Source organism: Vespula vulgaris, chromosome 24, assembly GCF_905475345.1.
Source record: "Vespula vulgaris chromosome 24, iyVesVulg1.1, whole genome shotgun sequence".
Classification (NCBI taxonomy): domain Eukaryota; kingdom Metazoa; phylum Arthropoda; class Insecta; order Hymenoptera; family Vespidae; genus Vespula; species Vespula vulgaris.
In genome coordinates this window covers 2,544,228-2,567,500 of record NC_066609.1, presented here as the reverse complement: position 1 = coordinate 2,567,500, position 23,273 = coordinate 2,544,228, and the positions used below count along the sequence as shown (strand labels likewise).

The following is a 23,273-nucleotide window of genomic DNA, read 5'->3' as shown; positions in this document are numbered from 1 at the left end:
CAGCAATAAATTGAGAACTGTATTAAATTTTGAAATTTACAGCACTACACAATCATGATAATTATTTATTTTTTACACATTGACGCATTTTTTAATTTAATTTAGTTTAATTCTTTTTTCTTTCTTCTCTCTAAACTAACTATAGAGAGTCTAAAAATATGATTATTAAAATCTTTAACACACGATTTGATAATTGACATGATGTCGGTTTCATTTAGATAAGAATAGTTCAAAAAATTTTACTAAATGAATTTGTTTTCTATTTTATAAATTATAATAATTTAAAAAAAGAAATATTAATAATAAAATTCGAATTATAAATTGATCGATACAATCAATTTATACAATTCAAGATATTGCAGAAGATCAACAGATCATTTATCCGCAATCTTTATCATCTTAATAATAATTAATAATAATATAATAATGAAATAAATATTAATTATTATGATACATGAATGTGGTAGAAATGTGCGAAAGAGCAAGAAAGAGAGAAAGAGAGAAATAGAGAGAGAGAGAGAGAGAGAGAGAGAGAGAGAGAGAGAGAGAGAGAGAGAGAGAACTTGAATGATGATTAAATAATAATAATAATAATAATAATAATAATAAAAATCGATAGAAATAAAATAGAAGAAAAATCCGTTCTTTTTTTCTAACTTCGGAGATATTTTTATCCACACAAACGAAATAAATAATAAACCGATAGATGCTCTTTTTTTGTTTGTTTATAAGTCGCGTGTATGTATGTACAGCGTGACCATTAAAATCATCTACCTACGATCATTTAAAAAAATAATCGACCGATTTATCTATAAATGAAAATAAATATGTATGTATAATAACGAGTTACTCTCGAATATTCTCGTAATTTGTTCATAGTTAAATAAAATGAACTTATTCGTCCCTCTCGATAAGATTTTCCTTCGGTACGTTGTACGGTTAAAAAGAAAAATCGTTAATAAACGATTAGAACTCGTCGTTTATTATAATATATGCATAAATTTGTAGCCTATACATAGCTTTCACAGAAAGCATCGACTCGTGTTTAGATAAACTCTTTGGTCAATGATTTTAACGAGACACCTTGTACAATCAGAGTATTTCATGAAAGAAAAATCCTATGAGAGATGATCGTATATGTCAAGAAGATAATTTTTACGAGTTAGCCAATTTCCCGTAAATGAACACTTAATGGTCGCGGGCGATGATCAATTATATAATTAAATTATTAATATACGCTTTTTTTTTTATCGCACCGATCTACGTGGATGATCATTAACTCTTGCTCTATACTATCAAGATCTCTCTTGGTTTATTTCAACAATATCCAGGATCGATCGAAATTTCTAATTTCTAAAGCTGTTCAAATCTTTACTATTGAGTCGAATGTATAATATATCTCGAGAAACTCTTTAAAGCAATTTAATTATTAATACAAAATCTATAGAGTAGCTCAAATATTTACGTGAAAACAGTTATTTGTATTAAGCACCACTTAATCCTGTTAAGTGAAAGAGAGAAAGGGTATCACTACTGCAAATATATTATCGTTCTACTATATACTTTGAGTGTATGTATGATCTTGAAAATAATCATGATTTAACGATGCCAATCAACCGATTCTTTTTCATTCGGAAAGTCATACTTCTTTTTCCAATGAACTATGATACAATGAGAGAATGATAAAAATCTAACGCATTTAATTGATGCTATTCTACTCCGGTCACTTGCATTAACAGTATATAAAGAGCAAGGCTAGCCTTGGGCACATCCACGCAATCCTCCACTCATCTACGCTTTTTCTTTTTTGACCTAGTGCCTTTCTTCGTGGCACTTAAGGTTGACGTTACACAACCTACGCTAGTTTTCTCGACATATTCTTTTCTATCGGAAAACTCCCCTTCAACATCCACGGACGCTGCGTTACCATTAGCATTTAAATCGTCGGGAGAGCTCGAACGTTCTGGTATGATTTCTTGATCGGAATCGCTTCTTCTCTTCTCTTGCTGATAATCAGACTCAGGAGAATTCTCTTTGGATGAGGTCGACTCCATCGGAAGATTTATATCTTGTTCTTGTTCTTCTTCTTCATAATTAATCTTCTCTTCGTCCACCATTATTATCTCCTCTTCTTCCGTAATTTTAACTTCGGCCGTCTTATCCTCTTCGTTACTTATTTTAATCATTTCGCCATCTACGTTTTCGTCGATTTGAGACGTACTTTGTAACTTCAATTTCTCTTCGAATTTCTCCTCAACTTCTACCAAAGGTTCGAGATCAGATTCCTTACGAGAAGTCTCACTTTCGATAGAGGGTACATTCTTTTTCTTAAACATCGAGCTCCAACAGACCCTCGGGTTAGGAGATAACTCCTCGATCTTTTGCATCTCCACGTTCGCATTCAATTCCTCAGCTGCTTCTTGCAATTTTTCAGCCGTTACCTTTCGCGAACAAAAGAACAATGGTTTTGCATCGAAATCGGCTGCGTCCGTTGTTCTTAAACTATCCCTTGGCTTTTTCGCGACCGTGCTCACTGTTTTACGACGGGATGATAACATCTGATTCCAAGTCATTTTGACTTTCTGCGTAGAATCCATGTCTATAATCTCAATATCATTAGCTTGCGATCTTTTTGTTAAAAGATTAGTGGATACGGATGACTTCGAGCTTTGTGATTTCATTGCTCTTCTAGCAGGTCCTTCTAACAGACTCGTCGTTTCTTGATCCGAACACTTGTCGAGTTCTTCGGATAAAATTTTAGATTTGTTTCTTGTAGTTTCTTGATCACACGATTCACATCTTCTGTCTATATCTTCCGTCGGATCTTTTTCTAGAAGATTCTGCTCAGTTCCCCATATTTCATTGATTACCTCGACATCCTTCTTCTTTTTATTTCCTTTCATTTTACATGCTTGTTTAGTGTGGATATCCACCCAGCTGATATCCTTCGGTTTCTTATTAATTTTTGATTTACAAGTTTGTTCCAATTGAATACTTTCTTGCACGTTTGGAAAATTTATTGTACTTTTCTTCTGATTGGACGTTGATACTACCTCTTTAGTATCAATGTTCTGAGTTTCATCATTGATATTCTTTTCTTGACATTTTTTTGAAATTGACCATTGCTTCTGAAATTCCATTTTACTGACTTCCTTCGAATCTTCTTCTATAACGACGATATCTTTTCGTTTTTTCGTACCTTTCAATTTACTCGCTACATGTTCTCCACGAATAGTCTCCGAAGATTTACCTACAGAACCAAAACGTTTCTCGTTAATAGCGGAGTGCTGTGTTTCTTCTATCATGTTCTTATCGAAATGTTTAGTCGATGCAATCCATTTGTCCATAGGATCGACCATAACTGTTACTTCTACTTTGTCAGTAGTGTTATCTTCAATCACAAAAATATCTTTTCGCCTTTTAGTAGCTTTCGATTTGGAGCCTCGAATAGTTTCTTGTGATTTAACATTAGAATTTTGTTCATCCACCTTTGTTGGACACGTTGTTTCTAACGTGGACGCGCAAACGTCGGAATGCTGAACATGTTCGAGATCGTCGTCAGAAGACAATGTATGTTTGCTCTGTCCCTTAGACGATATGGAGCAATCCTCGTCAGATTTTTCAACATTGCTGGACGTCGTTCCCAAATTATATTTATTATCAGGCATTTCGGTAAGTTCCGAGGTATGTATATATTCCAGATCGTCGTCAGATATGGTACTTTTACTATTTTTTCTTTGAGTAACAGGTGAGCAATCGGAGTAACTAGGTAAATCCATGGATTTTTCTGAATTCTCACGGTCGGATTCACGGACACGCATTAATTCCGAACGTTGAATATGTTCAATGTCTTCGTCCGAGTGATCGGACACCGTGGAGTCTTTGATGGGACAATTGCTATCCACCAAATGGTATTCCATAGAATTGAAGTCGTCTGATGGAATTGCCTCGTTTTCTTCTTTGCATTCAACGTTCGTAACATCATCAGCATTAGCATTAGGTTTATCTAATTCTACGAAGGATCGATCAGTGCTGCCACTGCAATCTTCTGATTCTTTGATCATATCCGTATCCTTCAACTTAGATTTGCATTTCGAGTTTTCAGTTACCTTCTGAGACTCTCGATCGATTTTTGAAGCACATTCATCGTTTGACTCACATTTATCTTCTTTCGATACATCACAATGTTTTTTACCGATACAACTATTCTTTGTATCTATGCATCGAGTAGGATCCTCTATAACGACACTATCGTCTTGTTCCTGTACAATGTATTTGTCGATTCGCGTTCTCAATTCTTTAAAAGGTTGTTTCGACGTCTTCGTTGTTTTCTCAGCATTATTTTGCTGGCGTGAATAGGATGAAGAGGAGGAGGAGGAGGAGTAAGAGAAGGTTTGTTGATCCTTGGCTCGCATTTGTAGATTAGCTTTTTCACAAGACAGCCTGTTCTCCATTAGTACGACGCTGTCCTCGTCGTAATTAACAACGTATTTAGCTTTGGCTATGCTTTTTTCTTGAGTTTCAGCATGTTCATATTTATTACTTCTTTTAGATCGAGCAGTACTCTCTTTGGCTTGTGTCATGGGACTGCTCGGTATCTCACCTTGTTCGGCGCAAAGACTCAGACCACTTGGAACGTCCCGAAAGGCGTCCTCTCTCTCAAAGTCGATAGAACAATTTCCCGTCGACTTCATCGATGCCACTTCGACGCAAAGCTCCTTTCTTTCTTTAACGTCTCGAATATTCTCGTCCGGTACGCTGTCAATCGCTGGCTCGCTGGCAGAACGCATCTCAGCACAGATCTCTGTTAGATCACGTAACGTTTGATAACACGGTGGCTCAAGATCACCGAGCGAGGCCGGCCCCTCTTCTGCGCAAACGCTCCTCGGTGCTTCAGGAACTAGATTCTCCTCCGCGGAATCGAACTCTTGACTAGAGCTGACGTCCTCTTCGTCAGCAGACACGGTTATCACGGTGCCAAGAGGGTTGACGACTTTAGTTACTGGCTGACCCACCCTCTCAAATACCGAGCGCCTCCCTGATAACAGAAAAGCCGTTGGCAGGTATCAAAATCGAGTTGCTTATTGTTCAACTTTGCTTTGATGCACGTAAGACTCTTGTCGTAGTTGGCATTAAATATGTAGGGATTTTAGAGAAATAGAAAGAAAGATAGATAGATAGACAAAGAGAGACAGAGAGAAAAAGAGAGAGAGAGAGAGAAAGAGAGAGAGAATGAGAAGAAAAATCTATCGAAAAAAAAGAAAAGAACAACGAATGAACTATAGCACGAGCACTGCGACGAGAGCGAACGGTGGTGCTGGCAAAGCGTATTATATACGAAAGGAAAAATCTCTAATTGCAAAATTGCTTCATCTTTTTTTCTTTTTTCTTTATCTTTCCCTTTAGAAATTTTATTTACTTTCCACACTGCACACCGCAAGAGCATTGACGTCGGTGATCCAATGCTCTAATGCTGGAATAAAGCATTAAGAAAGGAGATATGTATTCTCTGTATACTTGGGAAACACATAAATGTTAAATTAAGAGTCTCTTTCTAGACTCTGTCTAATTGGAAACTATATACACCGGTTAGTGAAAATGTAACGTACAGTGCTTGAATAGAATTTTTCCAGTGTGTTTTTGAATTTACAGACTTTTTCATACCGTGTTGTGATATGTTAGTGATCAGACATAGTTATAGGGATAAAAACGAAGATACCTGCCTCTGGCCAGTTCTGTGTACAATTCTTAAGATGCAAGCGACCATCCTTTCACCCCGTGCAGAGATCAGAATTGCGTCAATATTCTTTTTCGTGATACGTTTTTCGTTTTATATTTGTTTATTTGTTTCTATTTATTATTTTCGCAAGGAATATATCGAATCGAGTGATATACTATATATACCATAGAATTTTACTAAACATTACAACAAATTCTGTTGTTCTTTTTCAATCGATTATATTTAAAAAATTGTGCGATTATATTTAAAATATGTACTAGTTTTCACCTAATGTTTATAAGTGTAAACATTTTTTGTTGAAAAGGAAAATAGTACATGGTGATGTGTACTAGCTTTTAACGTGCATACAACTATACAAGCTTTCTAATTTTACATATTGTTTTCTAAAAACAACTAGAATTAAAATAAAATTTTAAAATAAATAAACAAATAAATAAATAAATAAATAGAGCATCATCTCGACGATACAAGCATGTTTAATCAACGATAAGATTATAATGGATTGTTCGTTTCATTGTTAGATTCAAATGTGAATGAGTTTTATACTATAAATTTAACATTTAATTAAATCAACGTATGTATTCACTATTATTGACTCTATATTGTGCTTTATATATATTCAGCTACTCCATATGATAGACAATATTTGAACTGGAGTTAATGAAAGTATATAAGTAATTCAAACAATTCATACAAAATTTCATATTGATTTTATGATTAAATTATTAACGTGGTTTCCCTTTTTTTTTTTAACCAGAAATTTTACTTACCAGGTGCACGATGTGGAGCAATTGATGTTTCAAGCATAGCTTCCGCCAAATCTTCTCTTAATTGATTTTCACCACTGCCAACTCCAATATGTTCATTATCTAATGAATCCCCATAAGCTTCCATAAATCTTGGTGATTGTTCATAACTGCCTAAAATCCATATTAATTAAGTATACTGATTCATAAATACACAATTATATATATATATATATATATATATATATATATATATATATATATATATATATGTAAATTTTGGTGTGCATACATTATGAATATGTTTGAAAAAATATCAAAATCTTTACTAGTTGCATGAATTATTTATATATTTTTGTATATTTTTGTATATTTTTATAAACTTACTTCCTGAACCATCAATAACAACTGGAACTAAAGGTCTAGAAGCTGCATGTGGCATATTAACAGGATTTGATCTTGCTGGACGTGAACCACCTGTAATTCCAATCTCTACTGCCTCTGCTTCTACCAAGTTTACAGAAACCCTAATAATAAGTTGCTATTGTTAGAATTTTGTTTTAAACAAAGATATTAAACGTTAATTATCTAGTTTTATTTGTGAAGTGTATTCAAATTTTAAAAAAAATGATACGTTGTTTAATAATTGTTGGGATTAAAAATAAATGACTAACCCACTAGGTGCATTATACGTTTTGAAAACAAACTGTGGTCCCATCCATAGCCGTCTATGTGGTCCAGCATGCGTTACAATTTCCACCTGACTTAACCAACCATCTTCGCTTGTATCAAGAGGCTGAACGTTGTTGGGTACAGTAGAGACGCTAAATAAAGGACTTGATGATGCTAAGGGTGGTACAATTTCCACAGAGTTTGGAGACCTTAGGAGAGGCCATTGACCTTTAGCTTCAACTTCTAGTTCTATCATTGTATCATCACATACTTTTTCTTTTGGAACTCCTATATGTAACAAATTTTCGTAATCAAAAACAGTGTAATTTGCGAATAAGATATACATACTAACTTATAAAATATTTTTCATTAAATATATTTCAATATTACTACAATAAATAAAACATACCAGTAGCAGGTTTAGGCTCTAGATCGTATTGTATCATATTTCCATGGCATGCCATAATAAACAAAGAATCTACTGCTCTTTTTGCAACCTTGCTACCAGAGTCTCTTTGCGCATAAATCCAAGCTCTAGGTGGAGCAAAGCAAGCACATATCTTTAAAGGTAAAGTACCACTATCGTCAGAATGAAGCCGCTGCCTTTGCTGAGGTCTAACGGAACAAGAAATAAAAATAAAATACATAATTAATACTATTTTATACCATATACTAGCACCATCTAATTTAATTTATATTGATCTTTGAACAAGATTAATTTATAACCACAATTTTATACGTATTTTACTAAAATCTATGTCATAAAAATTAGCTTATCAGCATCAATAATAATAGAAATTACCGTGGTTGAGCTTGGCTGTTGACGTGATTCAATGAAGATGGCTGTCTAATTTGTGCTAAAGGATGCAGGATTGTTGGATGAGGATATGGTGGAAGTCTGGGATTGGAATAAGGATAGACTGATAAAGGTAATTCAGTATGAGAAACAGGAGAATGAGATCTGGTACCATCGTCCGTCAAGCCTGCACTTCTGTGAAACCGTGAAAGTCTATTTACTACATGTGGAGTCAAATGAGTTCTCACTCCTACAGATCCACCATAAGGTGCAACTGGGAAAACATGAGTAGTTCCCCGAACGGTTGAAACAGCAGCCCAACGAGTATCAGCTGAGAATGTCATGTCCTACAATAAAAGAAATATAAATTGTTATAGATTGAAATAATAACAAGAAAAATGAACTATATAATTAGAACTATAGAACTATATAATTTCTTACTTGTACTTTAGCTGTGGTATCTCCACGATGCAAAATATAAAGATGATGAACTGCTGCCAATGTAGGACCACCAGGATGAGGCTGAATTCTAAATATATGAAAATCATGTCCACGTTTGTCAGCCGTCATTAATAATGCACCAGTTAAATCAAAAGTCATGGCAACGATCGCATCACTATGGGCAGTGAAATGAGCAATTACTGTCTCTATAGATGTATCATCCAGATCCTTTTCCTCCTTTGCAGCTTGCAGGTCTAAAATCATGACTACACCTGGTTGCGTTATGTCATTGCCCATATTATTAACAGCTAACGGTGACACTGAATTTCCTGTTAAACTTGACGCTACTGTTTCTCCTAACCCACGCAGACCTTTTCCTAAAGACTTTGCTGCATATAAAACAGTTGCAGTGTAACTTTGTACACCTTCACCCTCGCAGCCACCACTGCTTCTTCTAGCAGGCAATAACTTTTTTTCACTGTAATTAACAACATTAAATAAACCGATGTGTGTGTGTATGCGCGCGCGCACGTCTATATATATATGTGTTCTTCTAATATTGTAAATAATATTTATAAAGAAAAAATAATATGTTTACCTGTAAGCAAGCCATCTAGTTCCTAATGCAACAGGGTTGGGATTTGGTCCAGGACTAGGATAACAAGTAGTTACTGTTAAAATATCTTCAAATGTTCTTGCATCAAAGACAGCAATCTTCTCTAAAAATGTTACAACTATGGATCTTCTATTTGCCAGAATGTCACAGACAGGATTTTTAAACTTTATGTTTTTTGTTTGTTCGCCAGTTTTTAGCGAAATGAAGCTAATATTGCAAAACTGTGGTCCCGGTCCAGCCGAGTCGCATATCGCTACTAATGGCCGTTTCGGTTCAAATGGATCAGCATGTTCAGAGTCAGTCTTCGGATTTGGTAAAATTCTTAAGGTACGCACTATTCCTTGTCGCCATGATAACACTTCTGTTGCTTCTCCTGTTGCTGCTATTAGCCATACCTATATAGAAAAGTTAAAAAACTTTGATAATACACAATAATAATAATAATAATAATAATAATAATAATAATAATAATAATAATAATAATAATAATAATATTTAAATGTTCATATTTTCTTTACATAACTTTTTATATAATTATTACAATATTAAAAATCTAAGAAAATACAAACCTGTACACCAGTTGAATAGCCAAGTACTAACAACAATGGCGGTGTACTTGACCCTTCATTAAAATCAGGATATAACGCTGGATCATTTATATCCGCATATTCAAATCTAGCCCAACTTATGGATTCTTTGTTATCTGTGCTAGGGGCAGTAGTATATGCCTGAAAGGATAATATCTAATAGATATAAATAGATAACTAAAATAACTTGTTATAAAACTGAATATTTTCGATTAAAAGTACAACCTGTGGAACTATATCATTTATAATTCCAGCAACGCTATCAATAATTGAACGATCAACTATTGGCTGAGGTGATACAACTTGAGCTCCTTTATGCACATTACGTCTTGGTGAATCAGCAGACATTTTTCTTTCATGGGCAATTATTTTCTCTATAAAGAAATATAAAGAAAAATTAATTAATTATTCTTTATAATTATTCAGTTATTTGTTAATATGTTTATATATAAAATAATAAAAATAATGTTAATATTAATATTTTTATATCATAATTCTTATAATCTTCAAATAAAAAACTAAATAAATAGAATTAATTAACTATTTAGAAAATAATCATTTATAAACGTGCAATAACGATATGTAATTAAAAAATAATTTGAATTATTTCAATTACTTAATATATTCGTTAATATGTTAATCGCGATATTTAAAAAGTACTACTAAAGTCAGATTCAGTATTATTACAAAGAGTTACATATATATAATATATATATATATATATATATATATATATATATATATATATATATATATATATATTTTTGTTTATATACATATCTTGTTTGTAAGTTAAAAATAGATAGAATTTTATTTCTCAAATTAAATTTTAATTGTAACAAAGATTAACAGTATGATCACGCATTAAATTTAATTGTTCTCATAATCGCGAATGTTCCTTGGCGTGTCAAGAGGGCATATTTAACTTCCGAACATGATACCGATAACGAAGAATAAATTCATTTTCGTTGAGTTCAACGATCCAGTCGTACGAGGAGAACGACGTTTCAAATTAATCAAACATTCTCATTCATTGATTAGAAAGAACATTAATTATTATGTCAATTTATGAAACAGAACACATCTTAATATATTCTCTTTGTTCCTTAAATCACTACGCAGTTCTAAATATTTTCACTTTCTTTTTTTCACGAAGCCGATGATTATCCCTAAAACTTTTATCGTAAAACACACATTAAATGATTATAAGAAAATAAACAAATAAAAGTGGATTATCTTCTCTTCTTAAATATGAATGATTAGACAAAGATAAACGCCTAATGTATCGATAGAGAAAAAAAAAGGTAAAAGATGATCGACTGCTAAAAAAAATATTAACTTTCTTTTCGTAAAAAATGTTATAAACTAATAATTGTTCAATAACAAAAAAAAAAAAGAAAAAAACAGGAACAAAAAAGCGAAAAAAATATTGCAATTCATAGACAATTATTGTCGTAAACGAGGGATGGCTCGAAATGGCATAAGAAAAAAAAGAAAAAAAAAAAAAGAATCACTGTCGCGTTTTTCAGCGTTACACAAAAGTGTTAACGCACTTATTTGGGCTAACATTCGAAAGTTATTGGTACATCACCAATGTATTATTTAATGCTGCAGTGGGAAAGTGCATTGGTAAAGACGGTAGCAGTGGGGAGGTCTATTTTGCTTGTCGAACGGCATTGCACAATCCAACACAGCTGTTCCTAGAGAACGCACTCAGGGTCGACGAAAGAGAAAGACAAAAAGAAAGGTGGGGAGAATGAAAAAGAGAGAGGGAGAGAAAAAGAGGATGAGGGAGAGGGAGAGGGAGGAAGAGGAAGATGGAGAGAGAGAGAGGGAAAGAGAGAGAGAGAGAGAGAGACATAAACGAGAAAAGGAAAGAAGAGATGGAGGAAGTGGGAGAGGGAGCGGGAGAGAGGGAGAGGGAGAGGGAGAGGGAGAGAAGGAGGGAGAGAGAGAGAGAGAGAGAGAAAGAGAGAAAAAATAATAAAAATCATCTTTGTCCGTGAAATACTGGATTTGGTTGCACGCTTTTATTGTGACGCTTTTGAAGAATCCAATAGCGTAGGCGTACTGCAATCGTAATATATGATGCGGAATATAACGTGACCGTGACACAACAAAGGAAAATCATTCTCTGTCCTCTTCTTCCAAGGAGGAAAGAGAGAGAGAGAGAGAGAGAAAGACAGAGAGAAAGAGAGAGAGAGAGAAAGAGGACGAAAAATAGAAATAGATAAGGAACTAATTTTCCATATACACGGATTTGATACATTCCTAAGAAATACTCAATAATGAGAAGAAATGATTATTTTGAAAACTTACTTCGCGACAAGAGCCGTATTTTTCTTTCCGCGAGGCGCTTGCCACCCTCGCGCAACCGTCTACTGCGTCATTCTGTAAGCGACTGACAACAGAGCCAAGGGAACAGTGATGTCACCCCACCCGCGAAACGTCAACCTCTTTTTATTCTTTTTCCAGCTTCGACCAACTCTAAGACCCTTTCAGCGAAGATAGTAGCAGAATACATACGCATACGCATACGCATACACGCACTCTTTGTCATTGACACATTTGATCTTCGTATACTCTTTCTCCCTTTTTTCCTCCTCTTCTTTAATTCTTTCTTCACTATGGATCTACGTAAGATCAACTAACTCGCACTGCAAATTTTTCTACTGACATAACTTCTATGAGTTTTTCTTTTTGGGGGAAAAAAGAAAAACAATAATCAGCTGATCGTGAAGAAATAGGTACGATCTCCCTGAAGCTGTATCGACGAATGGGAAAAAGACTTTTTCTTAGTGGCTTTCTTCATCGAATTCTCATTGATGATATGTGAGTTTCTATTGGTTCAATTACGATTTCTTTTCGGTTTGTCAACCAATCACCGAATCATATTTTTCTATGCTTTATCTAATGTGTTTTTATAGATAATATATTTTCTTATATCTTTTTAAAAGAATTCTTGATTGATAAGATTGATTATATCGATGTTTAATCGTAATTATTGTTTATTTAAATAATCATTGTTTATTCCAATTTTAATATCGTTCGATGTATTGAATAATATCGATTTATATCGATAGTGAGAAAGCAAAAGAAATATCGATTATTACGAACTATTACTGTTTTTATTTTACCACAGCAACGTGCTTCGAAAGATCTAATTAATATTCGAAAAATAAACGAATATATTTAATAATAAAATGGTACGTAAGAAGATTGATAATCGTATACGTATCTTAATAGAAAATGGCGTTGTCACAGGACACAGAACAATGTTTATTATTGTGGGAGAAAAGGCACGAGATCAGGTACGATAATCATATATATGTGGAATATACCACGTGTTTCTTCTAAAAAACATAATTTTGTTTTTTATGTACGATAGTATCGTTTATTTAAAAATCACTTATTGTGTATATATTCTATATAAAAAATCTTACATGTAATGGTATTATCGAATGATATCAATGAATGTTAGAATTAATGTTTTTTTAGGTTGTCTTACTGCATCACATGTTGTCAAAATCTGTTATAAAAGCAAGACCTTCTGTACTATGGTGTTATAAAAAAGAATTAGGTTTTAGTAGTCACAGAAAGAAACGTATGAAGACTATACAAAAGAAAATCAAATCTGGTAAACTTGATGTTAACGAAGATGATCCTTTTGAATTATTTATTGTTTCTACCAATATACGTTATTGTTATTATAATGAAACTCATAAGATCTTAGGTAACACGTATGGAATGTGTGTTTTACAAGTATGTATTATATACTATTAATTATTTTCTTATCATTTTTACTTATATATAAAGTTAAAAATTATTTATTATATAGGACTTTGAAGCACTGACTCCTAATTTATTAGCAAGGACTATAGAAACAGTTGAAGGAGCTGGTATTATAGTTTTCCTTTTACAATCTGTAAATTCATTAAAACAATTATATACTATAAATATGGATGTTCATCAACGTTTTCGTACGGAAGCACATCAGGTTTATTTTCTTTTTATTCGTCCTCTTTTATATATATGATAATATATATATAATTTATATGATAATATTTATAATTTAATTTGTTATAGGATGTGGTTTGCCGTTTTAATGAAAGGTTCTTATTATCTCTTGCATCATGTAATCGATGTTTAGTAGTTGATGATCAATTAAATGTTTTACCTATATCTTCTCATAATTTAAAAATAGAGGCTGTTAAAAAATTACCCTCTTCGGAAGAACAGACTGATCTTGATGTTTTGAAAGAAAGTTTAAGAGATACACAACCTATTTCTGCTCTTGTTAATTGTTGTAGGACCATTGATCAAGTATGATTTTTTATAATTTTACATTTTAATCGTATATATTGAAATTTACTTCAAATAAAATTTTTAGGCAAAGGCATTATTGAAATTCATTGAGTGCATATCTGAAAAAACTTTAAGATCTACTGTATCACTGACAGCTGCTAGAGGACGTGGAAAATCTGCAGCTTTGGGATTAGCAATTGCTGGAGCTATTTCATTTGGCTATTCCAATATATATATATCTAGTCCTAGTCCTGAAAATTTAAACACGCTTTTTGAATTTGTTTTTAAAGGTATAATTAATATAAAAAAATGTAATAATAATTAAGTTATTATTTATAAGGCTATAATTATGTAATAATCATGGTGTATATTCGCAGGCTTTGATGCTTTAGGATATCAAGAACATCTTGATTATGGTTTAGTTCAATCCACAAATCCTGAATTTAATAAAGCTACAGTAAGAGTCAATATTTTTCGAGATCACCGACAAACTATTCAGGTAGTTAATCACTCTTAATTTTTTAATATAATTCTAAATAAAAATACAAAAAAAAATAAATATATATATATATTGTTTTATATATTCTTATAGTATATACATCCAACTGACACCCATAAATTAAATCAAGCAGAATTACTTGTAATTGATGAGGCAGCAGCTATTCCTCTACCATATGTAAAAGCTATGCTAGGTCCATATTTAATATTTCTTGCATCAACTATAAATGGGTAGGTCTATGTTAAAAGTTGATAAATATTAAATATTAATTAATTATTCGTTTACAATTTTTTTTATTTTATTTTTATAATAGTTATGAAGGAACAGGCCGTTCTTTATCATTAAAATTACTTCAGCAGTTAAGGACACAAACTGTTGGATCTAATAGTCATGGAAAGAATGATAAAGAACAAAATGAGAAAATTTTAATAGGAAGACAGTTATATGAGATAACACTTGAAGAATCGATTCGTTATAAATCTGGAGATGCCGTTGAACAATGGTTAACAGAATTACTTTGTTTAAATGCAACTACATATTCCCCCATTCTTTCTGGATGTCCACCTCCAGATGCATGCCAACTATATTATATAAATAGGTAATTCTTATTAAAATATTTACTGTTTCGGTAATATATGCATAATATATGTAGAGATTATATCAAATTCTACTTCTAGGGATACATTGTTTTCTTATCATAAAGCATCTGAATTATTTCTTCAAAAATTGGTAGCTTTGTATGTTGCGTCACATTATAAGGTAAATTTATAAATATATATTTTTTATTTATATCTAAACAGCATATCATAAAATTAATATAATTTTCAGAATAGTCCAAATGATTTACAAATGATGTCTGATGCACCAGCACATCATTTATTTTGTCTATTAGGTCCAGTTGATGTAAATAGAAAGGCATTACCTGAGATATTAGCCGTCATTCAGGTACATTCATAAACATTATTAATGCATGTATAGAAAAAACATATATATAGATTTCATACGATATGTAGGTTTGTCTAGAAGGTGAAGTTAGCAAAGCTACTATAGCAGATGGTTTAGGTCGAGGTCGAAGAGCTGCCGGTGATCTAATACCATGGACAATTGCTCAGCAATATCAAGATCAAGATTTTCCAACTCTAGCAGGAGCTCGTATCGTTCGTATTGCAACTCATCCTGATTATCAAGGAGTATGTAATATTATATATTTAAATAATTAATCTCTCTCTAAACATGCAACGTAAATTTATATATTCCTATATTCGTTTAAATTTTAAGATGGGTTACGGTACTCGAGCATTGGAACTTTTGAAGCAGTACTATGAGATGAACATTTTTGATATTAATGAAGTAGAAATCGAAAACCAACAAACAGAAATCGATTCAGTTCCAGACGAAGAAGTTGGATTATTAGAGGAGACTATTGGTAATAATAATAATAATTATTATTATTATTTATTTTTGTATACAATAAGAATCAATTTATACACACACAAATACACATTGACGTATGTTTAATTCGAACATAATGGTAATTCAAAAATGATTTTTTCGTAGAACCACGCGCTTCTCTTCCACCTCTTCTTTTAAAACTGTCTGAAAGAAAAGCAGAACATTTAGATTACATTGGTGTATCTTTCGGTATCACAGAGCAACTTTTAAAATTTTGGAAAAGGTCTTCATTCGTACCTGTATATATAAGGTTTGTTTTAATAGATACTATTTATGATGAATTAGTAAGTTTGTTATTTTTTAAAAACATTAATAATGTTTCTTTTAGGCAAACCTCGAATGATATAACAGGAGAACATTCATGCATAATGTTATACAAAATAAATTCAGATCAAGGAACAGATAACAATTGGTTAAGCGCTTATTGGAAAGATTTTCGTCGTCGATTTATAACGTTACTTTCTTATTCGTTCAATACATATCCGGCTTCTTTATCTTTGAGTATTTTAACGAACAAGGCTGTCCCTGGAGAATCTATTAGTATACATAACTTTTTTATTATTATTAATATTTCTTTTGAATAATTGTGATATACATAAATTATTTCCAATGTGTTTTAGCTCTAACGAAAGAAATGTTGGACGTGTATTTCACGTCATATGATTTAAAACGTTTAGATATGTACAGTAATAATATGGCAGATTATCATTTAATTATGGATTTATTACCATCATTAGCACGTTTATATTTTTTAAATATGATGGGTGATATACATTTTTCTCCAGCACAATTGGTAAATATATTATATTATTTATCATCATGGGTATTTTTATATCGTTTTTCTACGTTTAAAATAACAACATACTGTTTGTACGTTTATTAGGCAATTTTATTAGGATTAGGATTGCAACATAAAGTGGTTGACAAATTATCTGAAGAATTAAATTTACCATCGTCACAGTTACTTGGTTTATTTAATCGTATTATACGCAAATCAATACAATATCTTAATTCGATTGCTGAACGATTTATCGAAACTGTTATAATGAACAAAAAAGTGACAAATGATGATGTTCAATTGAATCCATTAGTAGGACAAAGTCTACACGACGAATTAGAAACAGCCGAAAAGGTTTGTAATGTTATATTTTTATTTTTCGAATAAGAAATATATAATCGATATTATATCTAATTTTTTTGTACTAGGAATTAAAAAGAAAACAAAAGGCTGAATTAGAAAAATTAAAGAAAGAAAATCTAGATCAATATGTAATAAAAGGGAGTGAGGCTGATTGGAATAATGCACTTTCTGGTAAAAAGAGTAAAAATCTGATTTCTGTTAAAAGTGGTGAGAAGAGGCCAGGAGAAAATGATATTGATCTGAAAGAACCTCAGAAAAAACAGAAAAAAGATAGAAAAAATAGAAAACAGAAAAAATAAAAATTAAATGGTGACATTAATTATTGTTTTTCAATTCACATTTGTACATGTTCACAGATCTTTTATTAAAATAGATTTATAAATAAATACAATCGTATTATATATAGATATAAAAAAAAAATTTTTAATAAAATTATTTATAAGTATAATAACTAGTCGCAGTCGAAAAAATTATTGTCTACTATATATTTTATACATTGACAGATCATATTTCTTTCATGTTGTATAGATCTAGAAAGCAACCTTTGCAATAAATGCAAACTATTTTTATTATTTCTTTTATTATTAATAATTGTATTCTTTGTACGTATATTATATGGTTCAGTTTCTTTTTTCTTACTATTAAATTTCTCTGAAGTATTAGATATTTCATTGTTTGATACTGTGTCAGATAATATACTATGATTATTGACACTTTGTTCAGGATTCAATACTTTTTCTACCATAATATTTTTTTGATCTAAACATATTTTGGATTTTTTTATAGGTATTTCTTCTGGAATCTCGTCTGTAAAAACATAAATAAAAATAGAATAAATCTATATCTTATTTTTATTTATATCAGTATATATATGAAATAAATTTATCAACATATATTATGATTACCTTCACTTTCATAGTCAGCTACTAAGCTGCATGTTAAAGTATTTTTTATTGGACTATTTATTAAGTTACTCTCAATTGATACATCTTCTTCATCAGAGATATTAAATGGACTTTCTATAACTACATCAGCAGTAGTAGGTTTTGTTTCCAAATGTTCTTCGTTGAAACTTTCGTTAGAATCATCATCTAGGCAAGCTAGAAAAATATAATATCAAAGACATAGCATATATTTATTTTGTATCAAATATCCAATAATTATAACTATACTGACATGTTCCTGGAAACGAAATTAGACCTCTATATATATCTGTAACAGGTGCTATATTCTCATGTTTCGGTACTCGGCGTTTACGAACTCTTCGTTTTCTTTCAGTATAAGTATTTGTTTTATTTGTCCTTGGTCGAACAAATTTTTGCTCTTGTTTGATTATTTCACCTCGTTGTATCTTTTTTAATTCTGCATTTTTTTGTTCTTCTATATTTGCTTTTGTAGGATATTTTCTATGGTTTATGAAATTTAATATGAACGTTTTAAGTATATTATTATGGGTGTACACTAAATACCAAATATATATAATAATTTATTCAGATACTTGAATTCTATAGCAATTTTTTTTTGTATTAGAATATATGTATATTTTTTTTATTTTTTAGTTTCCATAATAATTAATACATAATATATAAATAATTAAGAAGCTGTAGATGTAGATATTACCTTTTTCTTTCCGCGATCCACTTTTGAATATCTTCTGGTGTTGATAAATTTTTCATTCTTTGATATAACCCAGTACTATGTTGCATACTAATATGTTTTTCAACAAGTAGTGGGTGAGCAGTAAAAGTACAACCATCTATACCACATAACTTATGTGTATTCACATGTTCTGACAACATAACTTTTGATGGAAATTCTCTATCACATACTTCACAATAGTATTGCTGATCTTCATCTGAACTTTCATAATTTTCATCTCTTTTGTCATATGGTTCCTCATTATTTGGATAAAGATGAACCTAAAAATTGTGACCTTGGTATTTGTTAAGAATAAATTATATACATACAAATATATATTTTTTTCAATAAATAATATACTTTAAAAAACGAGAGAACCACATAGAATTATTTTATAACAAGTTATATTATATTTACCTTTTTTGACCCATCGAAAGTTGGTATCGTCTAAATCACCGATGTAATATTTCTTGTTTATTATTATATTCAATCTTATTTAATTTTTTATTATCTTTTATACAAAATTATGATTTAGACCACTCCATAAACTTTCAAAGGTTCAATTACCATCTTATTATAAAGATTGTTCATTTTATAATAAAATAATTTCGTTTATTAAAATCTTTGAAGAATTTGAATATTTAAAAATGAATTATTAATAATTTAATCATTAACAATTTAAAATTATATATTAAATAATTATTGTCTTTGAAGAAAATATGGTAAGATTCATGTTTAATAATTCCAGGGTATTCAGAAATTGTAATTTTTTTTCTATGGGAAAATGTCATTCAGAAACATAAAAGATGTAAAACCATAGTAATTTTATCAACTGAAATTCATTCTGATGATATCAGAATGAACACACAACAATAACAACAATACATATATCAGAAAGACCTTAAAGAATGAAGTGGCTATATACATGTTATTACTATTTGATCAATTTAGAAATTGCTTTCATATTTAATAATCAAATTAATATTTTTCATACCTTTTGTAGAAATTAAATCTTATAATATATACAAGTACTTATGTATATATAATATCGCAACATAGATGTGTGTTCAATATAGGCAAATATTTTGTATCACATTAGTAAAAATTTCTGAAATATAATTAATAACTGCATATCGAATTTTTTCTTTGTATTTAGAATGTACATAAAAATATTTTCATAATTCAGAACGATTGTGTTAGTACACAAATAGACTTTCTTACAAGCTTAAAGAGTAATAGGGATACCAAAATTATTATAACTTGTAGAAATATGATTTATTCTTACATTATGCATTTTAGTTACAAATTTATGCTTTTCTCAGTAGTGTGTGTTCATTTGGAAGTCATGTATTTATGAAATAAATAAAAATATATTTAATAATCATAGAAGTATAGTCACATATACACTGACAAACCAATCTAAAAGTTGTACCATATTTTACTACAGAGCCACAAGCTATCTAAATATTAAATTTACTTTTAATTGATCTTATAATTTAATCTTGTATATATAAATATATGTCTTATAATCTTATTAACATTTTTATTTCAATTAACTTATTAACGAGGAATGTTATAGCTCGCAGCACTGTAATGTTTTTAAAGAGCAATTTAAAGAGCCACTGAAAAATTTATTTAAGCTGTTAGTTTTTTCATGTTATATAAATAAAGGTTGCAAATATCCAATGTGATTACACTAAGTGTTTGTAACATACAAAGCTTTAAACATTATACATCTACAAATGAATACTACTTTATAAGAGAAAAGTTAAATAACTTTTTAAATTACAAGTACTATATAAAAATCTAACATATGTGTATTTCTTTGATATTAAATGCTAATAGTTTATCAAATGATATTGCATATCATAAATGAAATCAAATAACATATATACTTAAGCTATGGATGTAAATGAAAAAAATTTATATTTATATTATCCTGATAAAAAATGCAGTAGAGAGAGAGAGAAGACAATATAAATTCTATAATATATTCATCTATAGTAGACTTGCAAATAATATACAAAAATATCGAAGTAATTATTTTAAATTTATAAAGCATATAGAAAAAAAGGAAAAAAAGAAAAAGAAAAAAGAAAAAAGAAAAAAAGGAAAAAAAAAGAAAAAAAAAAACAAAATCTAATCGTTCTGAAATTTGAAAACAGAATACTGTGTCGTATAAAAATTAAATTGTTCAATTCTTTATAGGAGGAGTAGCCTGAAGCTTAAGACTGTGCCTGTTCGCTGGAAGGCTGCGTCTCCTCCATTTGCTCCATTTGCTCTGATTGCTCAGGCGCATTCTCAGTTTTCTGAACACCCTCGGATTCATTCGTATTCTTATCATCTGTTTTCTGACCACCCTGTAACCAAAGCAATCCAGCTGTCAAGAGAACAAATCAAAAAATAATTTTGGATTCAATGTTTATATAACACTCTATATGTTGTATCATACGGACGATATAACAGTAATATACCTTTGATCCAAGGTTCTGTTAGACTTAAACAAAATAGAGATAATAAAAATTGTTCGACGTTTACTGCTAGAACATTTATATCAGTGCGAGGAAATATCATTGGTATAATAGGAAAAATTCATACATGTAATATGAATTAACACGAAATAGTATTTAATAAAAAATAAAATTTTTTATAGTTGACTTTTATAAATATATTGATGCGGATAATCTTGTATTTTAAATTTCATAATTAAATATCCTAAGGGAAATAAATAATAGGTACTAATAAAAAAAATATGTAAAAACATGAAGTATAGAGTAGATTAACATGCTCTTTAATTAGCAATTTATATTACTAGATCTTAAAATGCTAAAATTATAAGCAAAAAAATAATATAACTACTAATCATAGCAGAATTTAAAATAAATTCCAGTCTAGGAAAATGTTTCCATGATATTTTCAAATCTTTTTTATCACATTATATTGTAAGCCAATAATTATTGTGAAATATATTATAAGAAAAGTTCATTTATACATATATAAGAAATGATAATACTTATATATAAAAAGAAAGAAAGAAAGAAAAACTTTATATTACTTATAGTTTATAGAAAATATATAAAAAGCAATATTAAATTTATTTACAATGCTTAGTTAAAAGGTGGTCTGACCAATAATTGATTTTATATTGGCAATGAAAATCTTTAGTCAGTTATTTAATTATTACTATAATATATATATTTGTTAAAAATTAATTATTTTTTTAAAATTAAAGTTTAAATTGCAAAGTAGCAACGTAAAGGAAAAAAAAATACCTGTTCAGGATGTTTAGCAAGATATTCATTCTTTGCATCTCTTATCATTCTTGTGACTTTATTCCGTAGATCCTTAAATTCTCCCCATTCTTTTGCATCCTTATTCTTCTTTGCCTTAGCATAAAGCTTATTTTTCTTTTGTATTTCACTGCGAATTTCATCTGTCATCCATGGCTTTTTTAATTCTAATTCCTAAACGACCATAATACTTTTTGATAATAATTAAAGTAATAAATTATCTTTTTTTTTGCAATTATAAATTATTTTAATATTTAACATAGACGTAAAATTCTATAGTGACAATTATGTATTATCAACAAGAATATTTTCTAAGTAAAATATCGAATTACTGTTTCGCGTATCTTTAATAATCAAATACTTTTAAAATCAAATACTTTTAATTTATGCATATAAAAAAATATCTAAGAAGAATCTAATATGCTAACTGGATAATAAAATAAAATATAAAAGAGACAAGATAAAAAATTTTATAGCATACAAGCTAAAGGCAGTATAACACATACCTCAAGCTTGATGACTTTCTTGGCATTATTTAATACTTTGCCTTTGACCGTTCCATTTCTAGTGGAGAACCTTGGCCTCATGTGTGGCAAAATTTGTGGTGGTAAGACTCTTCGAGGCCATGGACACATAAGTGGACCTCGAGGTCCTGCCATGGGTGGTAATGGAGCCCTACCTGGTGGGAAAAGTGGTAGCGGTCCACCAGGTTGGGCCACACCGCCTAGTCTAGGGGGAGGAGGTAATCTCTGTCTCATCGGGCCAAGGATTGCGCTCATTGGAGGTAGCGGCATTCTCGGAGGCATACCTGGTGGTGGAAGTCTAGCACCAAATCTTGGAGGCGGAGGTCGTAAACCGGCTGGTGGAAGTCTTGGTCCCAAGAGAGGACCTCTGTTTAAGGGACTCATGTTTCCTCTTCAAAATAATAATAGCGCACTCGTAAATTCGACTAAATTAAAATCGATGAGAATTATTTTTTTGTAAGGTTATGATCAACAGCTTCACGCACTTTGTATACGCGGGACAACAAAGTACGTATGGCGTATCGTTATCATTAAACACTTACGTTTTTTACAACACCCTTGTTAATGTCGATGCGTATTTAAAGTCTCTAATATTGTAAATTTCACGTCAGAATACAATATCTTCGAGCACTATTTTCACACGCTAAACAACTAAGTATTGCAACGTAACGGAAGTATTCAATGTTTTTCAAGAATAAATGTGATAGAAATAACCGTACAGATGTAACTATATTTTCATTGCGCATGCGTGCATTTGTAAAAGAATAGGAAGTTCTTAACCATTTCCGGTGAATTTTTATTTTTTCTTTCCGGTTCTCTTTTGTTT

At 30.6% G+C, this 23,273-nt stretch overlaps 3 protein-coding genes across 5 annotated transcripts in view; 1 reads left to right on the top strand and 2 right to left on the bottom strand.

The window, feature by feature from the left end:
- LOC127072006 (uncharacterized) overlaps positions 1-12,385 on the bottom strand; it is a 22,886-nt gene extending 10,501 nt beyond the window's left edge. Inside the window, exons 1-11 of the mRNA XM_051011982.1 lie at positions 11,918-12,385; positions 9,824-9,972; positions 9,581-9,739; positions 8,994-9,406; positions 8,396-8,873; positions 7,961-8,301; positions 7,568-7,773; positions 7,161-7,446; positions 6,874-7,013; positions 6,511-6,660; positions 1,928-5,038 (exon numbers count right to left, since the gene is read on the bottom strand). Of these exons, the coding sequence (XP_050867939.1) occupies positions 1,928-5,038; positions 6,511-6,660; positions 6,874-7,013; positions 7,161-7,446; positions 7,568-7,773; positions 7,961-8,301; positions 8,396-8,873; positions 8,994-9,406; positions 9,581-9,739; positions 9,824-9,946 (5,407 nt within the window). The 5' untranslated portion in view covers positions 9,947-9,972; positions 11,918-12,385. The remainder of the gene's footprint in view (positions 1-1,927; positions 5,039-6,510; positions 6,661-6,873; positions 7,014-7,160; positions 7,447-7,567; positions 7,774-7,960; positions 8,302-8,395; positions 8,874-8,993; positions 9,407-9,580; positions 9,740-9,823; positions 9,973-11,917) is intronic.
- Positions 12,386-12,699: 314 nt separating this feature from the next.
- Positions 12,700-17,449, top strand: LOC127072009 (RNA cytidine acetyltransferase). 2 transcript variants are annotated; one of them, XM_051011990.1, is made up of 17 exons: positions 12,700-12,909; positions 13,097-13,360; positions 13,437-13,595; positions 13,685-13,921; positions 13,989-14,193; positions 14,281-14,402; positions 14,496-14,632; positions 14,716-15,000; positions 15,080-15,161; positions 15,231-15,347; positions 15,416-15,592; positions 15,681-15,828; positions 15,960-16,104; positions 16,183-16,394; positions 16,475-16,647; positions 16,738-16,986; positions 17,061-17,449. In XM_051011990.1, exons 1-17 carry the CDS (start codon positions 12,802-12,804, stop codon positions 17,292-17,294), a joined length of 3,054 nt encoding a protein of 1,017 aa, XP_050867947.1. In that variant the 5' UTR covers positions 12,700-12,801; the 3' UTR covers positions 17,295-17,449. The 2 variants fall into 2 exon arrangements, with proteins under 2 accessions (XP_050867947.1, XP_050867948.1); XM_051011991.1 differs by lacking the exon at positions 12,700-12,909 and having other exon boundaries at positions 13,212-13,360; positions 13,685-13,710; positions 13,803-13,921.
- Positions 17,446-23,184, bottom strand: LOC127072017 (FMR1-interacting protein NUFIP1). 2 transcript variants are annotated; one of them, XM_051012008.1, is made up of 7 exons: positions 22,990-23,184; positions 22,430-22,872; positions 21,906-22,097; positions 18,616-18,914; positions 18,172-18,401; positions 17,901-18,095; positions 17,446-17,802 (listed from the first exon to the last, which is right to left on the bottom strand). In XM_051012008.1, exons 2-7 carry the CDS (start codon positions 22,829-22,831, stop codon positions 17,447-17,449), a joined length of 1,674 nt encoding a protein of 557 aa, XP_050867965.1. In that variant the 5' UTR covers positions 22,832-22,872; positions 22,990-23,184; the 3' UTR covers position 17,446. The 2 variants fall into 2 exon arrangements, with proteins under 2 accessions (XP_050867965.1, XP_050867966.1); XM_051012009.1 differs by having other exon boundaries at positions 22,430-22,838.
- Positions 23,185-23,273: the final 89 nt, after the last annotated feature.

Excerpts from the sequence above, each read along its gene's own strand:
- LOC127072009 (XM_051011990.1), top strand. The coding sequence starts at position 12,802 with ATGGTACGTAAGAAGATTGATAATCGTATACGTATCTTAATAGAAAAT. Across the intron at positions 14,403-14,495 it reads ATCACCGACAAACTATTCAG|TATATACATCCAACTGACAC; the intron begins GTAGTTAATCAC and ends ATATTCTTATAG. Across the intron at positions 15,001-15,079 it reads CAACTATATTATATAAATAG|GGATACATTGTTTTCTTATC; the intron begins GTAATTCTTATT and ends TTCTACTTCTAG.
- LOC127072017 (XM_051012008.1), bottom strand. The coding sequence starts at position 22,831 with ATGAGTCCCTTAAACAGAGGTCCTCTCTTGGGACCAAGACTTCCACCA. Across the intron at positions 18,915-21,905 it reads TTGCTAAACATCCTGAACAG|GTTCATCTTTATCCAAATAA; the intron begins GTATTTTTTTTT and ends CACAATTTTTAG. Across the intron at positions 17,803-17,900 it reads AGCTGACTATGAAAGTGAAG|ACGAGATTCCAGAAGAAATA; the intron begins GTAATCATAATA and ends ATGTTTTTACAG.